The following is a 22,127-nucleotide window of genomic DNA, read 5'->3' as shown; positions in this document are numbered from 1 at the left end:
AGGTCAAAAACAATATATTCTCCAGTATAGACTGAGGGACATAAAAAGTAAAAACATCTCAGACATTAAAAGTACTTTTCACAGTTGAACAAGAGTTGTCAAATTTTGATCAAATATTAAACAGAAGAACACTGTGTTTAAATGATAGAAATCACACGACAGGCATGCTGCCAGTTCATTTTTCTTTATGGGTAAGAATTTGAGAGATTTCTGAGAAGTATAAAGCGTCTGCTCACCTTAACAATTAAGTAAAGCCTGCATTGCAGACGCGACGCCCTGTTGGTAAAGGCGTCCTCATTTAGGAGAAATATTTATACATGTAAACACGTCCTTGCTATTAAATGAATAAACTCATGTTCAAACATACGTACGCTGGATAAGCGAAGCCTATTATACCACAATGACGACAATAAAGGTTATCCAGATTCTACACATTCAAAAAGTTCTGTACATATATCCAGGAAAGTCATGTTATCGCACAATGATCAGTCAATAAAAGACATGCTCAATACCTTCATGCACATCTATGTAGAGAACTCATGTTACACTAGAATGAAAACAGTTTCTATAATAAGCACGCCTCATATACAAACATTCACTTGCAAATGTCATTAGAAATAATGTTTTACCCAAAATAACCAGTTAACAAAATACATAATCCACATATAAAACTTAAATATACATGTATTTATGGAAATCACTTTGAAACATATTTAAAAATTTATTAACCGTTTTTACTCTATATTTTCGATCACTTAATTTTTTTCATGTCCAAAAATTTAGATACGGATATTATAAAAAAGGTACAAAGACAAGAATATAAAATAAAATTATAATTATATTGAAATAAAATCAATAACTCAATGCAAAATAGTGTTTATACTTTGAAATTAATACATCTTCATAGCTTTGATAACTCTTGCCTGAAATGATACAGAACAAAAAAGTCACCACATTAAACATACTACTTCCTTAATAGAAAGATATAATTTAAAATGCTGTTGGGTGAAGCGGTTGTTTCCTACCGCTTTTTTTTCCCAATTACGCAAATGTTATGGTCCAATGCCCTCAGGCATGTGTCTCCCAGGTTTTATTACCTTTATCTGTTTGTAAAAATCCATGATCAAAGAATTACAAGATAAGGGTATACAGTGCCGAAATCTGTTAAATAGCGCTGTAAAATATACTGTCCGAAAATTAAGAGTCATAAATGATAGACGAAAACGTGCATGACCGAAAAATACGAGTCACGAAAACTAATTATTTTGTCCCAAAAAGAGGGTGTCCGAAAACTTAGAGTATCCGAAAACTATACCCATTCGTATGTCTACGGATATTGTTCTACACCTTATTGATCCATATATAAATATACGTGTACACCGGTCAAGGAAACTCACGTTACATTACAATAAAACGATTAATTGAAGCCATAGTCAACATCAAATCTTACATTCATGTATAAAACTGTGTAAGGAAATCATAGTATACACATTTGAAAATATGTGATTAATTCCACAATTCTTGACAAACATACACACCTGGTTACAAAAATGTTTTTCCAAAAAGAAACTAGTCAATTGAATCCGCAGTCTAAATAATAATACATAAACAGATGTTTAGCGAATTATCTTTGACCATAATACAAACCGTGCAATACACACATGCACACATAGAAAAATACACGAACACGTGCGTAGGGAAATCATGCAGTAGAATAATGATCTGTTAATAAAAGTTATAATTAACATAACCAACCATTCAAACACACCAGTCCAGGAAAATAATGTTGTGTATCAATAAAAATAAATCATTTAAACAATAAACTGTAACGCATTTAAATGCAATCTTTATTACCTATCAATGGTAAAAGTGGTTATTATTCTGTCTAAACCTCATGCAAGGCTAAACTGCTTACGTTCCTTTTTTAATATAAGTGTCGGGTCTATTTCTTCTTACAAAATTGCTTCCGTTGTTTCATTTCTGTCACGTAGTTAAAGCGTTTGGCCAGCTTTACCACTTTTACTATTGGAGATAATTTTGAAAAGTTTTATGTTTTCTTGCTAGAAGGGGCGTTGCGTCTTTATTCCGTAAAACTGAATTAATTAAAGCAGATCCTATTCCCCGTTTTCACGCTTTCAATGTACATGTGTACCTTGATGGAGTCGTTTAAAAAAGCGGTCAAAATAAATTATTTGAAACACACGCATTCAGTGGTTACCCCCCCCCCCGACAAATAACGCGCACTGAATAACATTTTCAGAACCATACAGTCCCCCCGTGACCAATAGTTCCTGTGTGTATATCATGTGCATATCCTTCAAAACGATTTTAATGCGCTCTCGGAAAGTACCCGGGAAAAGATGTTATTTGAAAAGAGCTATTTTTAAATAGACAATATAATGCTGAATTGCGCTTTAAACCTTTGACACTGTTGCTTGTTGACTATTGGTATTGAAAAGTATCTTCCCATACCGTAAAACTAAAATTAATGTGATGGGTAAAACACGGGTGAGCATATATACCGGCGCTCTTTTTAAAGGAATGCAATTTATGTTGATTCAATGAGATAACAATTTCAGTGATGTGGTGGATATTGTGTCCGCCTAGCGATCGGGAGATCACGGGTTCTCACAGTGGTAGATTTCTTTAGATTTCCCCCATATACACCAAGTACAGGTTTTAGTCCGAGGAAACGGACTCGAGTAACGTTTCAAATAAGCCTAAAGTTTTTGTGCAATCTAGCAAAGTAAATAGGTTTAAACTAAACCAATAATTTGAACCAAAAACAAAGGACAACAGTCGAGTAAAGGAATAACTATTTTGAAACAAACAGTTAATTTATGTCGGCTATATTCACTTAATTTTCGATTAAAATCATTTCTCATCATTGATCAGTTTGTATGAATTGTAAGTCTTATGCTAAAAATGATGCAAGATTGTTTCAGTATGATAACTGAATGATGATGTCATTGGTACGCGCGGAAACATGAACTTTATCGAAAGAGTATAGATGAATATTGTTCGTCTGCATTAACTTCAAAAATAAAGACTTACAATTAAGATGCTGTTGTAAACAAATTGCTATACGTCGTCATAAATCGTTGTATAGTACTTTATTGTTTCGAGAACACATGATTTGATAGCAACGCAAATGCACTGCTGATCGAGATTATTTCGACAGTTAAGCCATTTTACTTGAATATGTTTCTCAATGCTATCGGAATCCCATTTGTTGAGTTAATAAAATAGATTTTGGCCGGGGTCTGTGAAAAATGGGTTTCCACAGAGCCCGGCCCATTCATAACTTGTCTGCTGATTGACTTTTGGATGTTGTTGACAGTTTATATGCTGGTTTTGGCTTTGACTGTTGAATTTACAGGTAATTAATATTCGAAAAGTTTTGCTGTTTCTGTAAATAATTAGCAAAACAAAGAATACATCTATGTAAATACATACTCAAAATCCTATTTGTTTTTGTGCCAGTAAAATGTACATTAGTATTTTAAATTTTATGTTTTCTTGTGTATACAAATGCCGCGGCACGCACAGATGTGAACGAAATTTTAGGCATGCTAAACAAATCATACTGTTAAACAAACAATAGGTAGTCAGTTGGGCAATTCACAGACTATGAACGATATCGCTGTGCAGAACCTGTCATGCCAGGCCCAAAAGTTATCGGCATTAACACACCTCTCATCTCCGCCGTAGTTGTTAGGTTGACCTCTTGCCCAATTATAATAGAACACGTTTGCTTCATCATGCATCCTCGCAAATTTGCCAGTGACATTTGTTTCTGTAATGCCTAACCAGATTCTACCCAGATCTACAATATTAATTACAATAAATAGGTTGAGTGTAATATCCATTTACTTTCTATGTTTAAATTCAAAAGACGTTTTTTTTTTCGTTTTAATATCACACAGTACTGCTAAAACAAGGTATAGACAGTATAACTGCTGTACTTAAATGAGGCATTAATAACTGTCGAAACGCTAATCGTCAAACTTAACCTGTCATCACTGAACATAACTTGTGTATTAACACCTCATTTCATTTCCTATTTTATACGGACATGGCAACAATAGTTCCGCATGCATGCAATACAATATTAACTTTGTTCTTTATGGTATATAACATTGAATTTTGACATTTTGACACACGGTTTGTGTGTTTATGTTACAGGCATACGTTACCATCAAATGTTCATGTAAGATGTTTCAACAAGGTAAACGCAAATTAAAAACAATTTGATAATCCTTGTGAATGGATGTCATTTTTTCTTCGATATAGCCATGCGTACATTGAATATATACATAAACTTAAACCGCAAATACCATTTACGATTGGCGCTGTTGTTTTCAGCCATTGTTGTTCTTTCTCGTCATCGATTGTGATCACGTGACCATCGACCCCCTTACAAAACGCCTGTTAAAATAAATTTGAAATAAAACCATTACGTGAATGATACATGAGCTGTATATCAAATATGCTCTCTCTCTCTCTCTCTCTCTCTTCTCTCTCTCTGGCGGATCGATCGACTTCGAGCGCGATATCTCGTCTATATCTCTCTCTCTCTCTCTATAACTCTCTCCTCTCTGTCTCTATGTATCTTGTATATGCTGTCTTCTGTTCTCTCTTTCTGCTTCTTTTCTCTCTCGCTTCTCTCGCTCTCTCTCTCTTCTCTCTCTCTCTCTCTTCTTTCTCTATCTACTCTCTCTCTCTTCTCTTCTCTCTCTCTCCTCCCTCTCTCTCGCTCTTCTCTCTCTCTCCTCTCTCTCTTTCTCTCTCTCCCGTCCGGACTCCTACCACAGCCTTCGCAAGGTGTCTGACTGATTAGTGACACGTAGATGGATTGGTTAAACTCAAACGCACGGTACTCCCACTTATCTAAAACACAAATATTCGAGTATCGATAAAGTATAGCGTAAGCACGTATATACTATATTCATATATTCATTGCCCACACAGATCACGTACCTTTAATTTTGCATTGTATGTAGTTTCGATTCAAAATATTAAGTTAGATATTTACTTAGTGAGGCAAATAATGGGAGTCACGGTATAAATTTAATATGAACCTATAGTCAGTAATACCGCGACTGTCAAAAGACACTGGTTACACAACGTAACTTGTAAAAGTGAACCGGTTTGAAAAATGTATAGCTATACATTGTTAAATATATTATCATACCTGGAAAACATCTGGTTATGCTCGACCACATGCCGTTATCACAAACACTTTTGATCTTGCTTTCATTCACAGGCTTGTAGTTATTGTCACATTGTAGAGTTCGTGTAGATCCGACATAGATAGATTCTCCTTCAACGGTTGCATTCTTTGGCGTGATAAATTGCGGACAGTCTGGAAATAGATTTAACATGTCTTTTAGTTATTCAGGTGTAGCGCCGTTAAATGTCGCATCGTCGTTATATGTCGCAAGCTACCAGAGTTGTCTCAACGTTGACGATAAATGTCGCAAGGAACGATAAATGTCGCAAATCCTCCTGACGATATATGTCGCAATATTAACGAAATATGTCGCAAAATATTAAAACTGCCGATATTAACGATACATGTCGCATACCTTTGTAAGTCATGTTAAAAATGATAAGTTGAAGTACATTGACTAAAACTTTAAGATTAGATCTAGATTACCCGATGAGATTCTATGTGCCGACTTGCACCAAAATGGTAAGTTTTTACTTAGTATTGTCCGAAATGGTCAGTTGTGATCAGTATCTACCTTAATTGTCACTTGCGGTTAGTATTGTCCGAAATGGTCAGTTGTGGTCAAAGTTGACCAAATAAATTTGTATAATTCTTGGCTCGAATAACAGTTATTGATTTACATGTGCTTACTTGATTGCTGTTATTAAGATTGGCCAAAGTTTGTAAGATGTGACAAAACTGTAACATTAAATTACAGCAACACAAAATACCATTTTGTATTGAACGAGTTCAGATATTGTGTTACTAACTAATTTCCTGGACGAGTTTAATAAAATATGGTATGGAATGACAACTCGTGTCAGATCGTTTCTTTCACATGCTTTTAAACAAAATAAAATACATCTTAACAGAGTGCAGGATCACGTGAATTTTTGAGGTCCCATCTTTTAACTTTATTGGATTTATACACGACGGTAAATGGTGCTTTATTTCAAATAACTTTGTTTAACAACTTTTCTTAAGAATTTTAACAAGTGCATTAAAGACAGATTTTAATGCTGCTTATGGCAATGCGAAATACATCAAAATTACTTTATTTAATAATAATGTGTTCTTGTTCAAACATTCCATTTTTACTGCATTCATTGTACACGTTAGGTTTCATGCAACGTGAAATTGTGTCACTGATTTATGACGTATTCAAAGATTTATTCTTATACCTTAAGGCATCGGCACAAACTGCAAGATAAACTGTTTTTCATGCACTATAGATTTTTGCAAATGTATTTCAATTACTTGAGATATTTGCAAAAATAAAGATCTTAACGGTGTGATTACATTTGTCCAGCCCGTGTGTAAACCCCTGAAAACCCCATTGATTCTGCATCCTGTTAATTGACCTTACAAATGCTTATACTTATAGATCTAAAAGTTGTTTACTATCGTGACGTCATTTTATTTTGACCACATAATTTCACCAAAAATTAAGCTATTCGATCGGTAAGTTATTGATTTTGTAGCCAAAAAAAACTCTTAAGAATGTTGGATTAAAATGACTAATGATATATATACTTATGTTCGCAAAAAGTACTTATGATATAACCAAATAATTTTACGGCATTTCATAACATGATGCGTTTGGAAATTTAGTTATTGTAATATTTATGAAACAACAAAAACTGTTTAATTAATTTCCAAAAACATCATGTTATGAAATGCCGTAAAAGTAATTGGTTATATAATAAGTTGTTTTTGGGAACACATTTAATTTATATGATCAAATACATACTTTCATGTTAATTTTGATAAAATACAAGGGTAACACATATTGTGTATTCAGTTATTATGTTTTATGTTTATCCATTGCTGCAGTTGAAAATTAAATTCCGCCGCTGCCGTCTATATTTCTTATACCGTGTTCCAGCCGCATAAAGTAGCTTAACGCAGATATAGCCCCGCATTTACAAACGAGGAATGCCTAATAAGTTGACGAATCGTCTGGAACAGTCCACTGCCAGATATTGCGATAATCTTTCGAACACTGATGGGCGATACGGTTACGTCACCGAACCGACTAGGACATAGATACAACCGCAAAGGCGGTGTCATACTTACAAAATCATTGAAGAGAGTATCTAGACAAACAATAATATACCAAATCTCACGAGGTAAGCGCACATAAAGAAGAGAACCCGTAATTCCTGGCAGTTTTCATAGAAAGGCATTTTCCTTTGCCGGCTCCATAATTAGCCACAAAGCTGTGCAAAGAGGTTGGGACCAGATGTACCGGTGCGATCCTGGATCGATGATTTTATCATTTTCCAGCATAAATTCCGAGGATTTCACATATTCTACTAAGACGGTTTCTGTAAGACTGACCTTATATAACCAGTCGAAACGGTCGTAAACCCTAAGCAAAAACTTACGGGCTACTCTCCGATTTCCGACCAATTTAATACAAGGATTTTTTGTCATTTTTGACTGCAACTTAACGTTTATGGTCGAAAATGAATAAATTTGACTGCTTCGGTCGATCTTCACCGCAGTTGACAATTAAGGACAATAATGACCACAACTGACCATTTAGGACAATACTAACTAAAAACTGACCATTCTTGTGGAAGTCGGCCCAAAAAACCTCGTCGGGTAATCTAGATCTAACCTTAGAGTTTTAGTCATTTTTAAAATGACTAACAAAGGTATGCGACATTTATCATTAATGTTGCGACATATATCAGCAGTTGAATATTTGCGACATTTATCGTTAACGTTGCGACAAATATCGTCAATAGGATTTGCGACGTTTATCGTTCCTTGCGACATCAATCCTCAACGTTGCGACAAATCTCGTAGCCTGTGACATATACTGGCGATGCGACATTTAACGCTGCTACAAGTGTAAGCAAACAACGTTATTTTCAAATGAGATCGATAATCTCAAAACTGTGAGATTATTGACACGTTCGATGGTCTCAAAACTGTGTCATAATTGATACATATGTCGCCAATTTTATAAAATGTAATACTTTTTATCATAAAAGCACTGGTATTTTAATAAAGAGTAAAATGACAATGTACGATGCATTGGCTGCTGGGGCTAGAGATTGGAACAGAGCATCGGTAAACTACTAAAGCGGACAAGTATTAATGTTATTAATTCCGGTTCTTTTTTATAATGTATATGTTATAACTTTTTGTTTTGAAGTTAATTTCTTAGCCTTATATGATATATGTAATAAGCAAAACTAAACCGATATTTGTCCCCAGCAATTTCTAATTGACAATTAAATTTACTCCTAGCGCATGTAATAATTCCCAAAACGGTAGCTTTTAGTTGCTGTCAAAGTCGGTATTTTAATTTCATGAATGTAGAATTAATTTGTTGATTAAAGATATACATTTTAAGTTGTAAATGCTTTTACAAGATTATGATATGACCTTTTCGACAACTGGTGGAAATATAATTGGTCATGGTCATGAAAATTATAATTAAACATTGACTACTTTACAAACAAATATTTAAAATGCATAAATAACACTTTGAACACATTCGTTATGTTTAACCTCTTAGTGCCATTTTAAATATGTTACAGATCGATTAACATGATTCGATAATTGTCTCCAGCAGTTTGTAGTTGCAAAATAGATTAACGCGTAGCGCACATATATTCATCCAGACCACAAAACGGTAGCTTTTGGTGCTGTCTAAACAACTGTTTAATTATATTAAGGTAGAGGTTTACTATTTAGAGTAACAATATAATATTGAAGTTGCAAATTCTTTTAGACGATTATCATCTGAACTGTTCGACAGTTGAGGGAAATTTCCTTGGTAATAATGATGGAAACTGAAATCATATATAGACTTTTTAACAAACAAATATTTTAATTTCACAAATGCTACCTTTAACACATTCCGTTATGTTCGTTATGTTTGTCCAATGACCATTTTGACATTGGCTGACTAAGATATTGTCGTCTCGGGGACTGTATCCGGAGTCGCAAGTCAAGTTTCTAGTTGCACCTTCAAACAGAGAGTCTCCTGCAACTTTCCCTTTGCTGTTGTTCTCAAAAGGAGGGCAGACTACAAAAGGAACAGTTTCCAAAGACATCATATAAACAACACTTGTGTTTCCAAAGGAGGTCAATAGTCTCACAACTGTGCTATAATTGACACGTGCGTTGGCATATTTTTACATTGAATACGTTATATCAATAGCAAGGATAATTTAACAATGAGTATAACTGACCAACAAGCCGACTGCTGGGGCTTGTGTTGGGAACAGAGCATCGTTAAACTATTAAAACGGACTAGTATTGTAAGCATTTCAGGTTGATATCTAATATACATGATAACTGTTTGTTTGAAACTAAACTTCTTTGACTGTTTTTAAATACATTTTAAGTTCAGATGAATTCACATAATTCGATATTTGTCTCTACCAGTTGCAAAATAAATTTAAGCATAGCGCATATATACATTCACAAAACGGTAGCTTTTGTTCCTCATTCAAGGTCGATGTTTTAATTAAAATAAATGTAAAGGTTGAATATATGAGTACAGATATTATATTTTAATGTAAATGCTGTAACAAAATTACGATCTAGCCTTTAAGTCAACTGGTGGTAATTCTTTAACATGGTGATGGAAATTAAAACAATAAAACTGTACAAACAAACATATACATTTCATAAGTGATACCTTTAATACATTCCGTTATTTTTGTCCATTGGCCATTTTGACAAAGGCTCAATACAGCATTGCTGTCTCGGGGACTGTATCCGGGATTGCAAGTCAAATTTCTAGTTGCACCTTCAAACAGAGAGTCTCCTTCAACTTTCCCGTTGTTGTTGTTCTCAAAAGTAGGGCACACTACAAAGTAACAATTTCCAAAGACAGCAAATAAAAAAGTGTTTCCAAAAGATGACAACTATCTAGAAACTGTGTCTTCATTGCAATGCACGTTGAGATATTTTATTAATCAATATTTTATCATAAAGACACAAACAATTTAACCAATAGTAAAAATGACCATGTAAGCTGCATGGATCGCTTGGGCTAGTGTAGGAAACAGAGCATAGGTATGCTATTTAGGCCTACTGGTATTATTTTAATGCATTTATGGTCGGCATTTGATATATAATTAAAATGTTTTCACTATGTTTTTTAAGAACACTTTTTTAGGCTTGTGTGAACTATGTACACAATGATTATGGTGATGCGATATTTGTTTTAAGCAGTTCATAGTTTCGAAATAAACAACGCGTTGCGCAACTACTCAACCCCAAAACGGTAGCTTTTGTTTTTGTCAAACTCGTTCTTTAATGAAATGAATGTAGAGGTTTAATAATTTGCGTGACGATATAATATTTAAGTTGCAAATGCTTTTAGAAGATTATGATCGGACCTGTTCATCAAATGGTGGAAATTAACTTGGTCATGGTAAAGGAAATAATAATCAAACATAGACTTTTTTAAAAATACGAATTTAAAATTCACAAATGATACCTATAGCACACTCCGTAATTTTTGTCCATTTGCTATTTTTACATTTGCTCACAACATTATTTCTTTCTCGAGGACTGTACCCGGGGTGGCAGGTCAAATTCTTAGTGGCACCTTCAATCAGAGATTCTCCAACCATTTTCCCGTTCTTTTTGTTCTCGAACGGAGGGCACACTATAACAGAACAGTTTCCATAGACAGCACAGTTTTGTTTAAAACTTTAATGGCACTGATTTCAAACATATTCCTACATTAAGACGTGTTTAGCCATATTTTAATATTAAAGATTTTTTCTTTTACAAAACCACACACAATTTAACAAATTGCAGAAATAATCATTCAATGTGTGTGGACAATGAAGGATGGTGTGGGCTACAGAATATTAGTAACTATTACAGCGGACCAATAGTGTATATGCAATCGTTTGCGGTATGGTTTATGTTATGTGTATGTTCTAAATCTCTGTTTTTAAGTTAACTGTTTATTCTTATTTAGCATATGTTATGAGTACAAATGGATAAACAGAATTTGGCATGGGTCTAAAGCACAAAAAACAACTGGTATGTTGTTCCACTAGGGTCTTCATTACTTCCGAAATAATCTATTCATTAATTCTTCTTCTTTTATGAAAAGATTTAAACGTATTATATAAATTACTTTCCAATTATTGCAACATGCATTTGTGTATGTATTGTTTAACATGTTGAAAACTATAAGGGAAATAGGTAAATTTGTACTGGAGAAAAATACATGTATTTATTGAATATTTACATACTAATTGCCATGTGAATGTGTTGATATAATGATAATTAGTTAAGATATTTTGACCGATTATATAAACATTTCGGAACGTTTAATATTAGTTCATTTTTAATGTTTTTTGTAAAATATGTCGTTATTTTTTTACCATTGAAATTTTCACATCTGACAATTGCTATTTTGGTTTCACGAGGACTGTAGCATCCGGTGAAAGGTCAATTATGTAGTGTTTTTTTACGCAGTAAAATAGTCGGTTGAAGACACCTTTCAATGAACATGTGCATTACCTTGATACTGTACCCTTGGATAACGCTGATACATGTATGTTGAAATAAAATATCCGATTAGCAGTATAAAGTAATACTCATGTTACGATCACCAGAAATGGACAACTGCTGCAAAATTGGTTGCACATAGTACCGTAATATTGCTAAATATGTTGATGCAAAAATTTCATGACTATATGTTATATTCTTTTATTATTTGTGGGTAATCTGCTTTTATTTACAGTCACCTAAAACTTGATATGTGCTGAGACATTTGGCGTGTGTTTCGATATTCAGCGTCAGCATTGCGACTTTTGACGCTAGTGTGGCGTAGTATCGGTGTAACTCAACATGCAATACAGCATCATCAAATGTAGAATATTCGTTGCAAGCTTTTAGAAATTGCTTGACGGATGATGAATTGAAATCTAAACAAGCCCTATTATGCCAATATTAATATTCGATCTCAAATGTGACATCAACCTTTTATCTAGAAAAACTGGTCTCGATCTCAAATGTGACATCAACCTTTTAGCTAGGAAAACTGGTCTCGATCTCAAATGTGACATCAACCTTTTAGCTAGCAAAACTGGCCATACCCGCGACATATCATTGAATATATGAAGTAAGCATCCTTAATGAACGATTACGTTCTTGTCCGGAGAAGTTGTAGCATAGCATAATTTGATTTTCGAATTATGGAAGGGACCTTGATCGTCGTGCTATGAACACGACATGCTGTTTCCTCGTGGTAAACTCTCTGTTTTAAAGTCAACTTCTAATGTTAGTTATGTAAAAAGTACAGATGGATTAACATGATGCGACATGCGTGTTTCCGATGATCTTTTCGTTCTTCTGGTCCTTAAACGGACAACAAACTGAGACAAATATTCATTATATTAATGCATAACCATTTGAATGAATCAAATTAGCACACACTTATCATATGTACTTGAGAAATTCTACACAATCCAACACATTCGCCAAATCGATTGAGGTATGTATTCTATACTGCCAGTACTTGTTATAAACGGTTTGATTTTGATGTCACTAAAAACCTATTACTTATTTTTTAGGAATGAATAAAATAATACAAATGTTAAAAAGTTGCTACTCATCGAACCTACGAACACGTGCATCCTCTTAAATCTCGAGGCGCCATCAGCTATCGCATACTATTACTACACGTAGAAATGTTACCAAACATGTTTATCGTTGTGAGCCGTTGTTAGTAGTTTGATTGGTTAGATGTTAATGAAAACGATAACTGCAACTTTTTGTATTTCAGCATATAAATGGACAACGTGTTTGCGAATTTATATATAAATATAAATTATACATATAAATTTTTAACACCACAAAACATTTACCGAATGTATATTACTGCGTAATAATTGAGATATACCATCTTTACGACACATTTCTGAAAATCCTGACGATTACTCACATGTTTGCGGCGTTTTTGTAGAATCATATGGAGTCTTGTCATCACATTTTTTCTGGACCTTTATTAATAAAAAAACACAAATGTTAGCATTAAAAAAAGGATTAAATTAGTATATAACATTTTCTTAATCGGTGTCAAATTATTTCCAAACATTGAATTGTCATAATTTGTTAAACTGTAATCAACATTTTAAATAATTACAAAAAAGGAATATTTTGCAGTAATTGTTAAGATTGGCGAAAGTGATTTGTAATCCATTAATACTATCAGACATACTGACTTTGCTGGTTGCAAATAGTAATCAAAAGGGGCTTGCGGTACATCTAACTGTACTTTTATATCAAAAGATAAGAAATTTTACACTTGCTTCATAACTTCCATAAGATAACTGTGCAGTCTTGACTAGAAATCTAGAGGAATATGAATCGTATGTTTCATTGGGAGGCATAGCTATAGGTTAACTGAAACTGTTTGAAGCATTACAGCTTATGGAAAATATGCCAAATTTGAATACCCCGGGGGTCATGATTAATCCTAACCTAGTTGGTGAAAGATAATTTACTTTATGAACCTTTTTCCCTATATACCGGTGCTGAAAAGGCTGGCATATTAGCCCATTTTCTAAGAATATCATACTTATTTTGAAATGATATGTGGAACGACAAAGCGAATTATTATTTAAAATCGCAAGTGAAAGCAATGACGAAACGCAATATTTTTAGTTTTTACACATTACCAAGTCATGTTCGGTCTTCGGAGAGTATTAACATGCAGTGGAGCTCACATGGTGCGTTAACTATGTCCGGAGAAGACGCTTTGCAATATTGTATTGAAATTGAAGAACACTGAGTTATGACTCTTGTGAAAGTATTATGAGATAATTTGTCTCATGTTAACTGCTTGAGAATAAAGCTGTTGTAAAATGTGCCATGCGACTTGAAGAAGACATTTTGGAAAAAAATCAATTAGACTATAAATCAAAAGTATTGTTTCAAACTATAAATCAGAGCATTCCATTAAAGATCCAGAAATAGGTTTTGATGATAAATGACCTGGAAAGGGGCTATGGAAATTTAACAATTCACTGTTGAAGGATATTTAAACTGCATTTCTTATTAAATACTTTGGTACAAAATATTAAAACAACAAAATTGTATTCCAATTCACAACATAGAAAATATTGAAAACATGTCAAACAATAACATACAATTTGTTATAAATGATAAATTATTGCTAGAATCATTAATTATGGAAATAAGAAGAAAAAATATTTAGTTCTCATCATATAGCTACATTTTTAAAAAAGGGGTATATAATTTAATTAAAGAAAGTGATCGAATTTTTAAAATCGGTAAATGAAACTTTGAATACAAATGTATTGACCTACACAATGAAATAGAAAATGTGCGTGAAAAATAATTAAAAGGGGCTCTTATTCATTCTATAGCTAAATTGATAGAAGATGGGGAAAACCATAAACATACTTGTCCTCACTTGAATCGAAACATTATACAAACAAGTCGTAACATTGTATTAAATAAACAAAGTTGCTAATATGAATGAGCAAAGTGATATTTTAAACGAAGCTGTTTGATTTGTTGAAATTCTTTACGACACAATGGCAACGACACGGATTACGATATAAAGGGGACCTATCTAATTTTAATATACAAATATAGAATATTTCAATCTAAGTCGTTAGAACGACTGCTTAATATTTAACAAATACCCATAACGCTAACAGATATTAAACATGACAAAAGTTCAAGTTATGATAGATTCTTTAAAGTAATTTGGAATAAGTTACGTCACTTTATTTTAAAAAATGGATAAATTATCCTTTTATTACAAACTGCTTGTCTATTACACAAACACCTGAACTTACAACTTGCAACCCCAACAAACAAACAACCGAGATGTTATCTGATAAACCTACGACCATTAACGTTATGTAATGTTGTTGAAAAGCTAGCATCATGTTCAATCGCAAAAAGATTAAAAAGAGGACTCGATGTTTTAATCTACAAATATAAAACTGGTTTCATAAAAGGTCGATTTTTGGACCAAAAAAAACACTAGATCATTTTATGATATCTTGAAATGTGCTGAAGATAATAATTAGCTGGTATACTAATGACAATAGATTTGTAAAGCGCTTTCACTGCCTTGTCTTTTTAGTTATTAGAAACAACTATAACTTGTGTTTTTCTTTTTTTAATTTTCGGACCTTCGTTTTTCTTCCGTTTCGACCAAGTTTTTTTAATTCAGTTTTATTATCGTTGGTACAAAAAATATTAATTAAATGTAAACGTGTCCGTAAACAATATCATACGACTTGCGACTGGAACAGTTTTATAAATAAATATATACCAATACATTTAAACAATACATGTTAATAGAACTACGCAGCAATTTAACTCTTTAACGTACCTTTTCAAACGCTATCGCCTTTTTCTCAGGGTTTCCAGTTTCAAATTTTACCGATGCGCATAAAGTGCAATTTCTTTCAAGTTCATTGTACAACAATCCAGGGCAATCGTCCGTGCACTCCCTCATGCAAGTTGTCAGTTCTGTAGTTCTAAAAAAAATTAACACTACATGACAAGACAAGTCCTTTCTCATTTCGAACCTTGTGCATTGGGAACATGAGCTTTGTTGACCTGTGGTCAAGTGACCCACACAAAAAATAATGATGCAGTACACAATCAGACATTTCAAAAGATCTTTAATATCCATGTTTGTTGCCTATGCTATCGTGCAACTTCTTACTTCGCAGACATCCCAATGAGGCGTGTTTCTAACAAACTGATATTAGAAATCGTAGGGATAATAAGAGCAGTTTTGATATGTATGGTTGCCTTTTTCTGCCATGACGTTTCAGGAGAGTTAGATAGATAGATAGATAGATAGATAGATAGATAGATAGATAGATAGATAGATAGATAGATAGATAGATAGATAGATAGATAGATAGATAGATAGATAGATAGATAGATAGATAGATAGATAGATAGATAGATAGATAGATAGATAGATAGATAGATAGATAGATAGATAGATAGATAGATAGATAGATAGATAGATAATTAGATAGATAGATAGATAGATAGATAGATAATTAGATAGATAGATAGATAGATAGATAGATAGATAGATAGATAGATAGATAGATAGATAGATAGATAGATAGATAGATAGATAGATAGATAGATAGATAGATAGATAGATAGGATAGATAGATAGATAGATAGATAGATAGATAGATAGATAGATAGATAGATAGATAGATAGATAGATAGATAGATAGATAGATAGATAGATAGATAGATAGATAGATAGATAGATAGATAGATAGATAGATTTCGGCAAGGAATGCATACATGGGCATAATATTACAATATGTATTTACAACATTCAGTTGACTCCGTTGAATTGCTTGAAACGATAATACGACAGCGGCTCACGTACCAAATTTATCGCAAATGCAAGCAGAGTAATTGTTTTGGCGAGACGGTGTTATAAGTGACCTTTTGAACAATGTAATGTTTCTATCTTCTTTAATTGACCATACATAACAAAATATGTGTACGAGCAACCTTGCTATCTCTGGTTTAAAAATAGCGTGTTAATAATGTTTTGGCTAATCGTTAAAGACGAATGTTACTCTTTTTTCTCAGTATCTAAATTTTCGGACATCCTTGTTTTAGTCAAAACATTTATTGTGTGTGACTCTTATTTTTTGAACACCTAGATGTTCACCTAATATTAATGACTCTCAATTTTCCAACAGTGACATTTTTAGCACAATTAACCACACATGTGTTCTAACAACCAGATTACGGAAATAAATCTGGAAAATTTTATACGAGGAATCTGTATACCGTTAGATTGACTTGCTTTGTGTCAATAGGCATGTATATTTGTAAGTATTAATGGATTTGAAGTAAAATATGTTAGAAAATCACTAAAATTCATATATATGGTGTGTATTTTTTCACAATTACGAGAATAATTGTTCGCTGTCATTTAGTGCCAATTATGATATTCTCGAAGCTTTTCAACACTATTGTTTATATGTGCATGGCTGTTAAAACTTTATGAATTTAGTTTTCTAAGGCAACAAGCTCCCTTTCAAATTTTGAAATTTGACAAATGGATGTTGTATAGTATTTGAATGCGTTATAGTATATTATTCAATAATAGAAAAGGTAATCATAATAAGCAAAATTTAAGAATATATTATCTAAATTGTAATGATAAAAGGTTCATACCACTGTGTATTAAATAGCAGGCAGGTCTTTTACTCGATGCTCAAATTGCAACATGGAAGTTTATTCCGGTAAAACAACGACAAACAAATTACAAGAATTTCGATTCATTATCTTTCAGTAATTGAAACAACTAAATAAGTGGTATTTACAAACACGCGTTCTCATTTCGGCAAGTGACATGGGGATACTCAAACATTGATTAAGTACGTATATTATTTATCACAATGTGCGGAAACGAAAACAAAGTTTTAAGGGCGCTCGAAGAGTAATTAAGGTACCTACTACTCCATTTTATGAATTACCCGTATGCCGGTATCTCAACGATTTCGTAATGTTCAAACTTTAGAATAAATAAATAATAACGAATCAAAGGGAACGGATTAGACCTTCAGTACTGCCGTCGCAAGCATTTCAATACATTTATGAATTATTCGTAGTGTGTGGTCTCAGCCGACATGTTTCTACTTCGTCATTGTCACGTAAACGCATATATTATTTTTCAGACACAAGTGTCAACAGGTATGATTTATTTTTCACCAATAAATTCGTAATTAAGCTCTTAAAAGGCAGACACTGTTCGAATTGTTTTGAAAGCCAATATGATAGTAATGCCCGTCAGCACAACACAACTTTGGTTCTATAGTATTTTGTTATAAATTGCATTGAAAAAAGACAAAAGGTATTATGAAAAACTAGTTGCAAATATTGTACCGTCTCAAAAGTGGGCCAATGTTATATATAAAAAGAACATTGTAAACATTTTATAAACAACAGCACGTTGGGACAGTTCAATAATATTACAGATTGAAACCCGATGACTCAGAACCACGTTATAGAACAAAAAAATATGCGCCGTGCTCTGTGAATATTGGGTTTAATGCATGTGCGTAGTGTCGTTCCAGATTAGCATGTGTAGTCCGCACAGGCTTATCAGGGACGACACTTTCCGCTTATATGTTATGTTTCGTTTACGGAAAGTCTCTTCGTAGCAAAATTTCAGTTTAGGCTGAAAGTGTCGTCCCTGATTAGCCTGTGTGGACTGCACAGGCTAATCTGGACGACACTTTACGCACATGCATTAAACCCCATTTTGACAGAGCGCGGTCCATATTTAAACGACATTATATTCGTGTAATTAAATTCCGAAAACAGAGTTATATCATCTACACACGAATCGCGCCATGAGAAAACCAGCCTTATTAACACATTTTTCGATTTTTACTTTTTTGCATTTTCGTTATGTACATTCATTTCCGGTTCGAAATATGTAATAAAACCTCATACTTTTCTTCCTATAGCCTATACTTATTTCCATTTTCGTGAACCTATGTAACGCTGAGACGAGCGTCATTACGACGTCATTTTGACGTCATGTCGTACGGAGTTTTTTTTCTAATTCACTACGGATATATTTTATATTTGTAATGTCCGTAATCATTGATTGATAATTTCAATGTTTTTCTTTTTGATACCGATGACGTTAATGTGTTACTGTTTGGTTATGCCATATATTGTGTTAATATTAATGTATGATTTTCTTCACAAAATTGAATACCTTTGACATTTTTTCAATTTAAATAATCACCTATTAAATCTATCTTTTTGTGATTTTGTGAAACAAACGTGTAGAATACATAATATATTTACCATTACTTGTTAAATTATACACTTTAGCAACAATATAAATGCAACATGCTGTCTAACACGGAAAGCCTCCGCGACCCCGAGCTGACAAACTTCGAGGTACAGTTTTTACCGACCCTTGAGAGTTAGCCAATCAGAAGACGCCTTACATCTGTTGCTTTTAGAGATATTTGAAATCGAACATTATTATTATTATTATTATTATTTATACCAAATTATGCGACTATCGACCGCTAACTTATAGATATTGTGCGTATTTATTGAACATTATTATTATTTATACCAAATTATGCGACGATCGACCGCTAACTCATAGATATTGTGCGTATTTATTGAACATCATTATTATTTATACCAAATTATGCGACGATCGACCGCTAACTCATAGATATTGTGGGTATTTATTGACCTGGCGTGGCGGAATTAACCTCTGACTTATGCAAATAATGGTTATCACAAACTACGAACACAGAGTTTATTATACATTTTTAATCCCGTAATCGTTTGGTAACTGTGTGGTTACCGTTGGGAATTTCCTACACAGAAATGCGCTGGACCGTGATACTCCGCCCCGCATGGTCAATAAATTCTCACAACATGCTTGATAATTTTAAGTTAAAAAAGGTAACATTGAATCTTTTTCAAATTGGTATATAATATATTTCAATACATTAAATACTTGAAACTTCTTTGTTTTTCAATTTTGATATTTGTATTCATTTTGTTCTCAATTAAAACAAGATTTTAAACTATGAATACATCTGAAGGAAAAGCGGCTCAAGAGACGAGTGTTCTGATTGGCTGTTCAGAAAATTTGTACGTCGAAATACAAACATGTACGTCGAAGAACAAATTGTACTTTGGGGTACAAATATATACTTCGAAGTGTATTTTATATTTGTACTTCGAAGTACAATTTTTGTACTTCGAAGTACAATATTTACTTTTAAGAACAAATTAATGTTTACCTAAAAGGCTACATACAGTTTCGACCCAAATGGAACGCCATAAAAACATTCATTCTTCAGCAAACAAAAGGAGGTTTCTTCACCTTCGCTACATGTCTTCACCATGACTACGCCGGGGGTTGCAGACGACATTCGGAAGTACACATATTTCCTGTAGCGGAAGTACACATTCTATTTGTGGTAGTTTGTCCAAATTAAATAAGTGTAAATACATATTTGCGTACAATTTACTTTATTTTAAATTGTTTTATAGCTGCTACATACCGGATGCCAGGTAGCGCATTGAAGTGTTCGTCTATTAACGACTTCCCGTTACGCCAGCTCCACGCAGTCTAAGTAAACATTTCTTTCCTGTAAAATTATGAACAAGAATTAAATATCAATACCAATTACCGCTTTGGATTTCGGGTTTTCACTGGAATTTTAACTAAATATGCAAAATATGGGAATATTACATTACATTACATTATTACTTAAATGTATAGGCTAACAATCAATTAAGTTGTAATTAATTTAACAACATTGCGCGCGTCAGCGATGTGGTTCTCCATTGCGCTTAGCGCTTCTTCTGTTACAGCGCCGATAATGTACTTGCGAAGTCGCTCGCACGTGCCAAAACGTCCTCTTTCGGTTTGGCAATTCGAATATGCGGAAGATGCTTTTGAAAGAGGAAATTTTAAGGCGCCGTACACTTCGCTCTTCGCAAGCAGCAAAATATTAAGAGGCGTTAATTATGAACTAAACATTCATACAACTTAGATACAACAACACATATTAGACAGTGAATCATGGTTTAAAAAATAACAAATAATCAAGTAATTGTCTGAAAATATTCTACAATCAACCAAAGTGTCTTTCATTCAATGATTCAGTGCAAAAACAATACGTGAAGTGGTTCAATTATCAATAGGAGGCTTTAATAAATAACTTTAAATCGTTTAGTCAGTGACGATTTTGCAAAAAAAAACTGACATAAAATAAATGTATATAGTATTAAGGTTTTTTACCTTAAGATCGGCATCCGTTCCACGAGTTCTTAAATTCCGAACGATATAAAACACTCGTGTTAATAAATATCTCACGCACAAATGCAAATCAATTTTTCGCAGAAAATTTTGACGTAATGAAAATGACGATTTACCGATGACGTCGTCGAAGTCTTTAAGGCTGGTTTTCTCATGGCGCGATTCAGTCATATACCTGATAATTTGACTGTGACGGCGAATACACTCTATCTCGTCTTAGAAAGCGGAAACTAAAATTGTGTTCACGCCATAGGAAAGTATGACCTAACGCTATCGAGTCTTTTACAAGTATTATTACAGTGTTGTTTTTTTAATTAATCTTAAGTGGCAATTTTAAGAAACTTCGCCAAAACATAAAAGTTTACACTCACGGTCAAAATCTGCCTATGAAATTGGTTGTAATTAACGTTTAAATATTTAATTTACTGGAAATGCAAACTGTTGTTCATTAAACTATTTATTATGAACTGTTAAATGAGGGTCTATAGAGTTATACACATATTATAGAAATAAATAAATATTTATGGAAACAATGCGTATCGTCATAAGCCTGTGTGTGGCACGTCATTGGTTTTGTGTTTACGTAAACGGTGTCGATGCACATACTGTGTAAATGTATTTTTTCAAAGTGAATTTCTATGTGTCACTAAATGCGTGTTACTGGGGATTTCAAGTCGGTTTTTGTATATTTTATTATGTGTTTTACTGTCAACTGTCCGACTTTTAAAGACGTCCGACTTTTCACGGATTGACCCTAATCGAACTCGTCTATAATAATAAACTTCAATGCTTGTTGCTATCAACAAATACAAAACCGGATATTGATTTACATGCAAACAGTATCGATTTAGCGGACATTGGAATGCGTGCTTGATGACATAAGTGTTTGGATTCAGTTAATGAGATCATTCTATAACAGTACAATAAGTGTTCATGCGCAATACATAGTAAAATCAAAGCGCTGAAGGTACTGCAGTTGTTCGCTGTTGTCGTCCTTGATAAGCTTGACTGTGCGCAGTGCACAGGCTAATCAGTGTGCACATGCTAATCTTATTTGACGTGCATTGA

General features: G+C 33.3%; 1 protein-coding gene across 1 annotated transcript; it reads right to left on the bottom strand.

Annotated features, from left to right (window-relative positions):
* Nucleotides 1-4,561: 4,561 nt before the first annotated feature.
* LOC127854583 (uncharacterized) lies at nucleotides 4,562-15,713 on the bottom strand. The gene is made up of 6 exons (XM_052389645.1): nucleotides 15,582-15,713; nucleotides 13,152-13,209; nucleotides 10,683-10,853; nucleotides 9,876-10,046; nucleotides 9,129-9,257; nucleotides 4,562-4,890 (listed from the first exon to the last, which is right to left on the bottom strand). Exons 1-6 carry the CDS (start codon nucleotides 15,705-15,707, stop codon nucleotides 4,562-4,564), a joined length of 984 nt encoding a protein of 327 aa, XP_052245605.1. The 5' UTR covers nucleotides 15,708-15,713.
* Nucleotides 15,714-22,127: the final 6,414 nt, after the last annotated feature.

This window comes from Dreissena polymorpha, chromosome 13 (assembly GCF_020536995.1).
Source record: "Dreissena polymorpha isolate Duluth1 chromosome 13, UMN_Dpol_1.0, whole genome shotgun sequence".
NCBI lineage: Eukaryota > Metazoa > Mollusca > Bivalvia > Myida > Dreissenidae > Dreissena > Dreissena polymorpha.
This window is presented reverse-complemented; position numbering and strand designations above follow the sequence as displayed.